Here is a 13,089-nt window from a genome sequence, read left to right as displayed (position 1 = left end):
CCATTCCACATGTTAAAACAGAAGGATTATAAATCTATGAATGCATCCTCCTGGATGAAGTTAACTAAGTGTTTTTCCTGTCCAAACAGATAAATTCAGATGATCGCAGTGGAAATTGTATCAACACAAATAACCTTCGAGACAATTAATGCTGCTCACTTCAGTTTTCTCCTCAACAGCAAATCAAGGAAAGCAAATAAATAAAATCTGTTTTCCTATGCAATCTTTTGCAAAAGAAAACATATTCTACTCGGGTTCTCTTGGGAAAGCAGGCCCTTAAAGGGAAAAGTCACACACACTGTGCTTTGCAAACAGCAGTTGTGCCATCTTGTGGCCCTGCACTCACTGAACACCCCAAACCACGCTGGCTCATGGAGCTGCTGCTCTTTCAACAGAGCTTCAGATTCCATGAACATTCCAAAAATACAGAATTACCCACTATTTAATGTGTGTGGCATAAAATATTAGTCATAAACTTATGCTCCAAGACAAAAAACAACGTTAAAGCAAACCAGTGAGAACAGCGGGGGAAGTTCTGAGCTACTGAGCCTGAACCAAATATGAATTATCTGTTAGGAGAACATTGGTGGCTTCAAATAATAATTTAAAACACGCTGAAATTATCTACAAATTGTACTATAAATACATGCTCGAGTTTATCTTTTCAGTCAACTTCACTGGCTTCATGACAAAATGCACCAACAGTGATGTTTGAGTCACTGGAATTATTCAGATATTTTATATTACATATAAAATTCTTTAGACAGTCATCCAGATTTTAAAATTCATGCATAAAAACGAACAAGCACTTACAAGAAGGCCATGAATAATTCCAGCATTCTGTATAAACAATTTATTTTACATTCTTTTAGCATATTTTCCTAAGAAAGTGAACTTAATTGGTATTAGCAATGACACCAAAGGCACTGTCACCTTAATGGAGGGGTCCTGGCAGTTGATTTCGATGCGCTGACGTTTCAGAGCAGGTTCCACGTCATCATCTGCCACCTCATGGTTCTCCAACACAACTGCAGAGAAAAAAGAGCATTGCCAGAGTTCACAACACAAGAGGACAAGGCTGAAATCAAAAATACATTAAAAGAAGAAAGAAAAAAGAATGTAGAATGTATCTAATTAACATATTGCAGGGATTCTCTTACATTTACTTGGCTTTTCTCTTAAATGTCTGACAATGGGGATCTGACCAGGTTTGTTCCTGTACCAACTGAGCAAAGACTTGTTGAAGGTTGTCCACGCCCCACCAGACAATCCTGAACCCCAAGTCATCAGCAAGGCAGGGACAGGTTTCTCCTCCAAATATTTGGGAATATTTCTGAAGGAACTTTTTAATTTTGTATCAGAAAAGCAGGTTTTGGTCTGTGTTTCTGTTTTCCATAACTGCAGTTACTGTTCTTTCACTTACTTCAAAGGCCACGTTGATCATTCATCACAAAGGATCAAGATCTAGAGCTGATCTCAATATATTTTTGCTTAGTAGGTCAAGCTCTAAGTAAGGGATATCATAATATTTGCTTTCAGAAGTGTGTTTCAATTTTAATAACGTAGGAGAGAAACTATTTTACAAGTAAAACAACAATCCCTAATAGATGGGTGACAGCTCCCATTTGAGGGAAAGGAAAAAAACCAAAAGACTGCAGGAGGTCATATTTCATTCAGTTTTTGGGACTAATCTATCCCTACACAAAAAGAAGCCTTAAAGGCAATAAAGCCTTTAAAAGGAAAGCAAAATAAATCAAATAATCTCATCTAAAGGGTTTGAACATACACAGGTGAAGCTACTGAAAATGTGGGATGTGGTCTTTAGAAGCACCTTTTGGGAAAAAACTCTGCAGCCTGGTTTGTATTTCTAAGTAAAGCCCAGCAGTGATTTCCACCTCGTTGAGGGCAGAGCTGTAAGTGGTACCTGGGTCATCTGGAGTCAGGTCCTCAACTGCAATTTGAACAACATCTGACAAATCCTGCTCTGACATCATTCAGAACCAGCAGCAAATCCCTCACACACCACTGCAGGTCCCCAAGGCAGGAATTGGACACGTCATGCAATCCTGGAAAACAGCAGCAGGGAGAATGTTAACAGAGATACACGTCATGCAACAACACTGCCTTTATTTTCCATTCTTCTGCTATTAAAGGAGATTCCCAAAGAAATGACCAACCTACAAAGTGATTATCCAGTGGTATCCATGGATATTTTACCCAGTCACCTCAAAGAGCAAAGCACTGCAAGACCTGCAGCACCTCCAGGACTGAGCTCAAGCTTTCCTTGCTGATCCACCTTTCTGCACTTTCCCAACGGATTAAGAGAACATTCAGGTTCACAGACCTGGCAGCTCATTAGTACAATATCCAAAATGAAATGTTTTCTTTTAAATTGATTTTTTTTTCTTTTAGAAGGTCTAAGAACGTACAAGACCATTCCTGGACTGCAAAGTTTTAACTTATGAATTATTACTTAGTTCTCAGAAGTGATCAGACTTTAGTCTTATTTCACAAAAGCACATGAAGCTCCCAAGCCCCTTAGGATTTGCAATTACTGCACATTCACATATGAATCTTTACAGGTCTCTAAAATCTTCCCAAATTCAGTAAGAACAAGGAGTTCCTCACAGCAAATTAAACTAGACTTGAAGCAAAACTTGACCTTTTTTCTTGAGTATGAAGTTGCCTGGTTTTTCTGCAGCTCAACTCTGATTAATTCATTTTCAGAATATGGTCCTGCTTTTAAAGCCAAAATATTTCTCAGCCCTGCTCCCTTGGAATTCTCTGTCAAGGTTATTTATGAGTGTTTTAAGAGAAACCTTCAGCCTGTAAAATTGAATTTAAATCACTGGAATCACTCATATCTGTGCCTTCCCACAGTTTATGAAGGGATGGACAAGGAATACCAAGGGATCAGTGGATTTTTTCCCTTTTTAACCTTAAGTAAAAAACACTGGATATAATTTGAGGTTTACCAATGGAAATGATAATTCATCCCTTAACACTGACACAGATTTTCCTCTTCCCTTCTTCCACTTGAGCACAAGAAATCCATTAAGCCAGACAGGTGGAGGATAAATTTTTAGGAGAAGAATCTTGAGCAAGCCCATCTCAGAGGACTCCAAAGTGTTCGCTCAAGACACCAGCACTGCCAATACTGAGTCATTTGAAATTCTGCTCATGGTGAAAACTCTTGGGCCAGCACAGACTGTGGCAGGACTCCCAAAAATCCCTGGCAATCCAGTTGTGCACATGGATGCCATTTTGGCAAATTCCATTTGCCATTTCTGAGAAATCCTGGTGCCCAGCCAGGCTGGACAGAACAAAGTAGTTGGCTCCTCATGTCACACAGTGCCTGGAATAGTGAGAACACCTCAACCTGAGGGAAGACATTCACTAAAAAAGGACAAACTAGAACAAAACCCAACTGTTAAACACTTTGTTATTTACAGGATTCAAGATTTCACTGATGTGCTGCATTTAAATCAGAGCTACAAATATACCACTATTTTTTAAAGCATTCTGAAGGTGTTGCAATGGTTTTAATATTTCATGTGCTGCACATATTTATCATGGAATATTCTGAGTTTGAAGGGACCCAGAAGGATTAAAGCTCAACTCCTGGCCCTGCACAAGATACCCCAAGAATCAGACCATGTGCCTTCAAAATTAATTATAAAATATCACTGAATTAAACCTTTTTTCAACACAAACATAAAATAATTTCACACTTCCAACACCTGTTCTCCCCCTCTCACGGGTCACAGTCTGAAAGTGTTCAACCTCACACCAGAAATACCGAAATATTCTGGCCCAGAGCCCTGAAACAAGGGCACAACCACCAACTACAACTGGAACAGCTACAACACAGCAATGAGTCTCCATAACATCAAAATTTACTGCCATTTAAACAAATTTAGTACAATTTCATTAAATCAGAGACATCTCATAGCCATCAGCCACCTCCTGAGGGACACAATCCTGCCTTCTCGACAGGCAGAACAAAATTCCTCTGTGCTGTCACAGTGAGCTCCTGGATCAAAACATAAGGGAAAAACAAATAAATTTGGTATCAACACTGGATGTGTGGATTAGAAAAGCAGTGTCCAAGGAAACTGCAACCACAGCAGTTATCACACTGTGAATAAAATGCCCCTCTTCCAAATTCACAATTTGAATATATAGTAGTAAATTTTAGCAGTGGGCTGACCTTGCTTTCAGAACCAAGGGTAAAAGCCAGATAAAATTTAACAGGATGAGAGTTAGATCAGTTTATCAGCTGCAAAAAGCTTCAGTTAACAAATTCAGAATAACTTTCCCAATATAGTTTCCATATATTTAGTCAGTGAAGTATTTACCAGCATTGCTCCATGTAAAACACCTCTCTTCTTGAAATTTGCTCTATATTCTCCCTTTTTTTTTCCCCTATTTTTTTTTTCTTCTGGCTGAAGCTCTAGTGCCTATTAATTCTAAATTAAGTATATGTACATTGGCACTGAGCTGCCAGTGCTGAACTATTACCTGGAACAAACATTAAGTTATAAAACAGAAATATTAGCAGAAAGCCGGGAAGCTGAGGATAAACTACACCAGGGACATGGAACGTGCCCACTCTTCCTCCCACAGCCAGCATGTGGAAGTTGGATCAACAGAGAGCTATTTTGCAGTCAATTATCTTATCTGGGGGAGGGTGTGAGAGGCAGGTTCTCCCAGGCAATAGAAAATATCCCATTAATTCACTGGCTCTGGAGGCCTTGGCCAGCCAAGCTCACACTGACCCAGCCGAGCACTCCGGGTGGATCTCCACTGAACTCAGCGCTTCTCCCGGGGGTTCTGGGGTTGGAAAAGGCTCCTTCGACTCTCACTCAGTGAAAAGACCAAAACCAGGTTATGGTGTGTACTGGAGGGATCTCCTTCCACCTCCATTCCCACTCCAGCCGTGGGTGCCTTCCAATTGGACAGGCTGGATCCACGGGCTGAGGCCAACGGCAGGAGGTCAGCAAGGGGATATGCTGGTCCTGTCCTTGGGTCACAACAAGGGAACGCTCCCGGCTTGGGGCAGAGCGGCTGGAACGCTGGGAAAGGCCCTGGGGGTGCTGGTGACAGAGTGAGCATGAGCCCAGGTGGTCTAGAAGGCCAATGGCACCCGGATTGTACCAGCCATGGTGTGGCCACAGGAGCAGGGCAGTGACTGTCCCTCTGTGCTGGGCACTGCTGAGGCACCTCAAGTGCTGTGTCCAGTTCTGGGCCCCTTCAAGAGAGACACTGAGGGGCTGGAGCATGTCCAGGGAAGGGAACGGAGCTGGGGAAGGGGCTGGAGCACCAGGAGAAGCTGAGGGAGCTGGGGGGGCTCAGCCTGGAGAAAAGGAGGCTCGGGGGGGATCTTCTCGCTCTCTGCAACTCCCTGACAGGAGGGGGGAGCCAGGTGGGGGTCGGGCTCTGCTCCCGGGGAACAAGGGACAGGACAAGAGGAAACGGCCTCAAGCTGTGCCAGGGGAGGTTCAGGTTGGACAAAAGGAGGAATTTCTTCATGGAAAGGGTGGTCAGACACTGGAAGGGGCTGCCCAGGGAGGTGGTGGAGTCCCCATCCCTGGAGGTGTCCAAAAAAGGATGGGACATGGCACTCAGTGCTCTGGGCTGGGGGACAAGGAGGGCGATCGGTCACAGGTTGGACTCGATGATCCTGGAGCCTTTTTCCACCCTCAGTGATTCTGGGATTCTGTGAAATCTCAGCAACCCCTCAGACCTCTGGCATCACTCAGCCCATTCCCAGAGCAGCTCTTTCACTGTCCTCCTTTCTCCACTCCAGATCCTACTTTGATCCCCTCCCCTAACAAACCCACCAGATCCCTGTTCCTGTGGGATAAATAAGCACAAAGTTAAAATTATCTCATGTTGCCTCAAAAAGCAGAGCAAAAAGCTTAAATCCCTCCCTACAATCACTTGCTTGGAGGTGGCTCCAGTACTGGAACACTCAGAAGAACTCATCACTGACAGCTAAAGGTACAAATCTAAAGCAGATTAGACAAATTGCACTAAATATCTGCCAATACTCTTACTCAGAATTGATACACTTAACACAGAATTAAATCAGCCTTTGTTTAATTAAGCAAATTAATACTAGTAAGCAACTAAATTAAATTCACCTGAATTCCAGATTAGCTTTTCCACACACAAGTTTAATTTAATTTAATTAATCTATTTTAAAACAGTAATTCAGAATAATTCTTCTGAGCAGTGCCTTGTAAACAAACTTATTTACTGCAATATCTGATGGCTTTACAAAGTCCTGGGGCAGCACTCCAAAGTGGATAATCAAAATCATCCAATGCCTTGTTAACACAGAAAAACATGCACAAAACACAAATCTTGTCTCTCATACTAATTAGGGAGGGTAAATATTATCTTTTAAAAAAAATACATTTTTTCCAAAGCTTTGGTCTACTTGGAGTGTTTATTGGACTTCTCTTATGGAGCAGCTGATCATTTTCCTGGATAACATTTCTCAGTGCTATTGATAAATAAACAAACTTCTGTCATACTCCAACAATGCCAATATCTAGTGCTGATTGTGTGAGAAAAGGGGAAGGATGTCATTTGCCTTTGCCCAACCCCACAGCCCCAAATATTTTTCCCTTTCTTCACTTTACACTCTTCCTTTAAATCAGTTAAAGTCAACTTTCAAACATGTCATTTTTTTCTCAAATATATTCCTCATTATACCAACACATTTGGAATCTGGAATGGTTTGGGTTGGAAGGGACCTTAAAGATTACTGAGTTCTAATCCCCTGCCATGGGCAGGGACACCTTCCACTAGCCCAGGTTGCTCCAAGCCCCATCCAACCTGGCCTTGGACACTTCCAGGGATGGGGCAGCCACAGCTTCTCTGTGCCAGGGCCTCCCCACCCTCACAGGGAAGCATTTCTTCCCAATATTCCTCCCAACCCTGCCCTCAGGCAGTGGAAAACTATTCCCCTTGAATGAATTCACCCAATGAATTTAGCCCAGCAGCCCATTTTTCTGAGCCCAATATATACCGTGGATGGGACAAAGTTCCTCATCCTCCAAGAACTCTGATCTCCTGGCACTTACAAAAGTTTTCCAAAGCAGGTGACTGGGAAGCCAAGCTCAGTGATGGGAATATATTCAACACATGGCAGTGGATTAGTGCTCTGTGAGAAGTGAGGAAGTAAAATGACCTTATGCCATAAAGGGATTCCAGTGGAAAGATCATCCACCCCCTGACAGGGCAGATCCAGAGGACAAAACACTCATTAACTTTATTTAAGTCAGCCCAGCTTCCCTGAGGTCTCATCCCTGCAGGGAACCAGCCCAAGGGGCCTCTGAGCTTTAAGTCTCTGTGCAAGGAACAATCCCAGCTCAGTTAAATCCACTCGGGAAGCAAACTATGGAATCCCAGCAAAAAGCACCCCAAGGACAGGACAAAATTGTTCAGGTGAAGGTCTTCCTGAAGAATAACCCCCTAACCTGGACATGGGTCTGCTCTGACCACCCTGTGGTGTCTTCAGAGGAACCACCTCCATGAGCAGCCCCAGGGACAGAACTGGGATAATCTGAAGTCATTCCTGGGTGTTACACGGCTCAGAACCCAACAAGGCTGTTACTCTTGCTCTCTGACTCACAACAATTAAATAACCCAAAGCCTGGCTTTTCCCCCAGGATAAAGTCACTTGGGTTGGCAGCTGGAACGGAGCCTCACCAGTGCAAATGTTACTGTAACAAAGGAGGAATAACAGGATAAAAAGCAACAATTCAAGAGTATACAGGGTTCAGTGCACTGTAAATACAAGAGCTGCCAGCCTCCCTTGTGCCCCAGCTCTCTGAAGAGAAGCTCCTTTTTCTGGGAGGTTGAAAATCAGTTTTTAGGGGATAAGAGATCAGATTTACACTTCTTTATTACTACCAAAAACTACAAAGGAGAATTATCTTCCTTAGCATCTGTTTAGCTTTCATCCTTATGCTCAACCCACCTTAAGGGGCAAGTAAAAACAGTGTTTCAAATTTCATAGTAAAACTGCACAAGCATTTCAGTTTAACAGTTTAAAAACGAGTGCAACAATATAAAGGCAGCTTTGGTTCAGCCAAAGATCAGAAAAAAATATCTGTTGTCCCCAAAAATGACAGAAACATTCCTTATCTGGGAAAGCCCAGACAACAGCCACAACATCCTGGAGATGAATATATAAAATAAATCTCACTCCCAGGGATACTGTGCTCATGGACTCCACTGCAAGTCCTTAAATTCAGAGAGCAACCCAAAAAATGTAATGGCTGCTCCAGGAACAAAGGAGCTGAAAACTTTTAGTGTACAAAATCTCAGAGGGAGGCAGAAATTCTCAAGTATTACCAGGACAGCTCACATCATTAGTATTGTTTTATTGGCTTGCTCTTAGAAATATTCAGCTTTTTAGGGTGGTGGTTTTTTCATTCCACCTGGTACAAGCTGCTGTTTTGCTTGGATGCCTTTTCCCAACTCTTCTACCACACTGTCATTGGCCACAATCCCAACACAACATACAACAAGCACTCCAGGAATACACTTCCCTGCTTCCCAGTGTCCTCCCAGGTGCTGGACATGCTCTGGAACAAGGAATGTCAGTGGGTGGTCACACACCAGCAATTCCAGCCCGAATTCCCTGTGGATCTTGCACAAACAGCCCTGCTGATGTCACGTGCCAACACCTGCACTGCCACAGCTTGGATGGAATTATTCCCAAGGGAGCTGGGAAGGATTTGTTCACACCTGTTGCAGCAGCACTTTCAGGTGCCTGGACACACAGAAAGGGCTGAATTTAATTTTACAGCCATTTAACCCCATTGAACTCCATGAGTCGAGCCCAGGGACTGGATCTAAGTGTTTCCAGACTGGGGGCCTTAAGGCAGAGCTCAGCTCTCACCATCCTGCTGGAATTATTCCAGACACAGGTCGTTCACTGTGGGTACAGTTTGTACAGTTTGCTGAAAACCAGCAAATAGGAGACAAGACCTGCCCAGACAGCAAAGTCTGTCCTGTTGTTTTCTTGGTTTCATCCACTAGATGGAGAATTTCATTGATAACAGCTCCAAAAAACCTGCAACTGCTTAAAGGGAGGGTGAGGCTGGAAAACAGGGAAAGGTTCTTCCCCCAGAGGCTGGTTGGGCACTGAACAGCTCCCCAGGGCAGTGGGCACAGCACCAAGGCTGCCAGAGCTCAAGGAATGTTTGGACAACGCTCTCAGGACAGGGGGGGATTGTCAGGGCGTTCTGGGCAGGGCCAGGAGTTGGACTGATGATCCATCCCTGTGGGTCCCTTCCAACTCAGGGTATTCCATGATTCCATGAAATTCAAAGAACAAACTTCCAGAATTAGTTTCATGTTGTTTATATAAAAGTATTTTTCTTTTCCACCTCAATAAACTCCAAACCACCCCAGAGCTGTTGGGGAAAGACCTATTTTCGGGAAGATGATCAGCATGCCAGCAATGCTGACAGAGTGTATCCCAATAGTGAAGGCAGGTCCACAACGTCAGACTCAAAGCATCCCTTAAAATCATGGAACTGGATGGAAGGGCCTTAAAATTCATCTCACTCCATGAGCAGAGACACCTTCCACTATCCCAGGGTGCTCCAAGCCCTGTCCAATCTGGCCTTGGACACTTCCAGGGATGGGGCACCCACACCTGCTCTGGGCAACCTGTGCCAGGGCCTCACCACCCTCACAGGGAAGGATTTCTTCCCAGTATTCCATCTAACCCTGCAATTCCCTCTGTCAGCTTACTTAAAACAGAAACTTTAGTAAAAAAAGGGAATAATTTAATTTTTTATCATTTTATATCTTTCCTGATAAATGCACTGCTCATCTTCTATACACTGGGAAAACTTCCTGATCCAGCAATTCCAGGGGTGCCAAGGACAGACCCCAGCATTGGCACAGGCTGCTACTACAAAAAGCAGGATGGCCAATATCAAACACACAAGTAACCTGCTTACTCCAGTCTTCTAACAGATTTTTGTCCTGCAGCCACCTAGAAAAAGAAGCCTTTCCAGCTGCCCAAACAGACCTGAGCACCGCTTTAAAACAGGGATACCAGGATTTTAACATTCTTCCAAAAATACTTATAAACTGGAGATCACTTTAGTAGGAGAACATAGAGTGAATTCTTCATGTTCTGAAATAGTTTCATAATCACTGAGGTTGGAAAAGCCCTCCCAGCCCATCGAGTCCAACCTGTGCCCAATCCCCACCTTGTCCCCCAGCCCAGAGCACTGAGTGCCATGTCCAGGCCTTCCTTGGACACCTCCAGGGATGGGGACTCCAAACCTCCCTGGGCAGCCCCTTCCAATGCCTGACAGCCCTTTCCAGGAAGAAATTCCTCCTTTTGTCCAATGTGGACCTCCCCTGGCAGAGCTGGAGGCCATTTCCTCTTGGCCTGACCCCCACCTTGCCTCACAATTTTTCATTTTTTTGATCCCGGTTTGTCATTCCCCCTCCCTCTAGTTAAAAAAAAAAACAAACAAACTAAACTCAGCTTTAAACTTACAACATTATAAATTCCCAGGATATGGGAGGTAGGTTGGCACATGTAACACATTTGTGCCTGAGAAGCAGGGACATAAAGGGTGAGTAACTTCCCAGTTGCCAGGAATTCCCTCCATTCCTTTCCACCACAACACAGGCTCCGATTTTCAGAGGAGAACTTGAACTTCACGTATTTTTTCCCTTAAGTGCTCTAAAGTCAGGAGTTACAAACAGGAAACAAGATAAAATGATTTTGTTCAACAGACAACATTACAAATTATTTTATTCAAGTCCTAAAGGCAAAGGATGTGACGAAGTTAAACCTTCTGTGTATTTTGCAGTCCAACAACTGGTAGGGAAAACTCAGCACTGAACAGCAGCTTTAAAAACCTAAAACTGCAAGGAAACAAGTGTTTGATGTGACTTTGAAGACAGTTGATTCTTTTTATTTTTACTTGGGGGAAAAAAAAGATTAGTCTTTAAATGAATACGAAAAAAAAAACCAACAGAAAATAAAGTTACTTCAATTACTCTTAATAACTAAGTATCAAGTTCCAAACTAAAGGAAATAAGTCTGTGACCAAAATTTTATTGGCAAAGCTTCATCTACAAAGACCTTTTGTGATTCTAATTCTAATCTTTTCTCAATCCCAGCAACTCCAATTCAAGGATTTCTCCAATGAAATAAGAGGAAAACCTTCAAGTTCTGACAAAATAAAACCATGTGTCGTTCCTGCACAAATGGTGTTCTACCAATTTAGGGAAAAGCTCAAGAAAGAGACACCTCAAGTCCTTGCAAATGGGAGTCTCTTCCCAGAATTCCCGTGGATCTGAATCCCAGGGACAGCCCAACTCCTTGCAAAGTCAAAGCAAATCTGTAATTAGAGTTTCTGGTGACAGGAGCTGGGAGTAAAAGCTCATCTTTCCTCTCCTCATCACCCCAAAACTGCAGAGCAAGGATGCTGTCCCTGTTACAACCAGCACAGGCAGGAAATGAGCCTTTTCCAAACACATTTAGTGGAACAAGTGCTGGTGGAGCCCCTGCAGCTGTGGACATTGAGAATTAGTACCCCTCTCAATGGTACTACTCAATTATTCTGGGTGTTATTAATCAATTAGCCCTTTAAAAAAAAACATAATTAACACCTGTCCTGGAACCACAAAACTTACACATGGCTGGGTAATGAAAATGATAAGGCCACAGTTACTGTAAAACAGACAAAAAAATCAAAAAACAACAACAACAACAAAAAAAAAAACTTACAAAGTGTTTTCATCCTCTGAAGGAGACAAAATGTTTCCAAATCCAACCTCAATCATTTTATTCTCTCAATAAATATATAATCTTTCTTCCTAACAGCTGGTAGTGAAAACTGAACTACTGCCAAGGTGCTCACAGTAATCAAATCCCTCATATTCTGGTCCATTTCTAAGAACATCTGTTTTATATAAATATATTTATACACATATAAATACTTTCTAACAGAGAAAATCCCACAGTTCCAAGAATCACTTCAAATTCAGTGACTACACTACGAAATTCAGACAAAGGCACTTTTTCGCTTGATATTTTAAATTCTTAATTTAAACATTCAAAATTTCTGCTTCTTGAAATCCTGCCATGGACAGGGCACTACACCTCATAGAGAAGGCAAAAAAAAAAGCAAAAACCCCACTCCCAATTTAATTTAATAATGATTTAAAGCCACTTCCACTGTAGCAATTGCTCAGTTGCTAATAACACTTGTTTACTTCAAAAAATCTTCCCTGGAGAGCTCCAAAAATAAACTGATCCATAAACTATCCGTGCCATAGCAGGATAAAATGGCTATATTTGGTGAAGTACACAGCTTCCCACTGTGCAAGGATTTAAAAATAAAACAAAAAACAAAAAAGGCAACACTTGAATTGCAAATAAGGGCAAAGGGAAGACTGACTATGTTCAGAGAATGCTGGAATGGTTTGGATTGGAAGGCACCTGGAAGACCATCCAGGTCCATCCCCTGCACATTCCACTATCCCAGGTTGCTCCAAGCCCCATCCAGCCCGGCCTTGGACACTGCCAGGCATGGGGCAGCCACAGCTTCTCTGGGTAACCCATGCCAGGGCCTCACCCTCCTCACAGGGAAGGATTTCTTCCCAATATCCCATCTAATCCTACTCTCTTTAGTCGAACAGCTCACTGGTATGAAGAGGGTAGAAGACACCAACCCCGATATGGATGCAAAAAACCCCCTCTCGCACTCCATGACCACACACTAAAGCACGGCAGGACGCGGTTTTCCTCCCGCTGAGGGATGTGAGGGATCCCAGGGATATTCCCTGTCCGTGACCACTCCGGAGCAGCGGCAGCACCGAGCGCGTCCTGCCCCAGGAGAAGGGATGGAGGGAGCGCTCCCATCCCATCCCGTCCATCCCAACCCGAACCTGCAGCGCCGGCTCCGACCTGCCCGTGCCCCAAACACCCCTGGGGGGACACCGACCCCAGCACTGACCCTGCAGGGGGTGACCTCCAGCCCCGGGGAAGGGACCTTAAAGACCATTTAATTCTAATCCCCTGCCACAGGC

At 43.5% G+C, this 13,089-nt stretch overlaps 1 protein-coding gene across 3 annotated transcripts in view; it reads right to left on the bottom strand.

Annotated features, from left to right (window-relative positions):
* BANP (BTG3 associated nuclear protein) overlaps window positions 1-13,089 on the bottom strand; it is a 124,466-nt gene that overhangs the window by 103,231 nt on the left and 8,146 nt on the right. For 2 of the 3 annotated variants that reach the window (XM_018084078.2, XM_008927576.3), the window contains exons 1-3: window positions 10,544-10,958; window positions 1,925-2,066; window positions 934-1,028 (exon numbers count right to left, since the gene is read on the bottom strand). In XM_018084078.2, coding sequence (XP_017939567.1) covers window positions 934-1,028; window positions 1,925-1,994 — 165 coding nt within the window. In that variant the 5' untranslated portion in view covers window positions 1,995-2,066; window positions 10,544-10,958. Of the gene's footprint in view, window positions 1-933; window positions 1,029-1,924; window positions 2,067-10,543; window positions 10,959-13,089 lie in introns of those variants that run through there. The other variant, XM_018084086.2, reaches the window with a different exon arrangement.

The sequence above is a fragment of the Manacus vitellinus genome, unplaced genomic scaffold, assembly GCF_001715985.3.
Source record: "Manacus vitellinus isolate BGI_N305 unplaced genomic scaffold, ASM171598v3 scaffold_10_pilon, whole genome shotgun sequence".
Taxonomy (NCBI): domain Eukaryota; kingdom Metazoa; phylum Chordata; class Aves; order Passeriformes; family Pipridae; genus Manacus; species Manacus vitellinus.
This window is presented reverse-complemented; position numbering and strand designations above follow the sequence as displayed.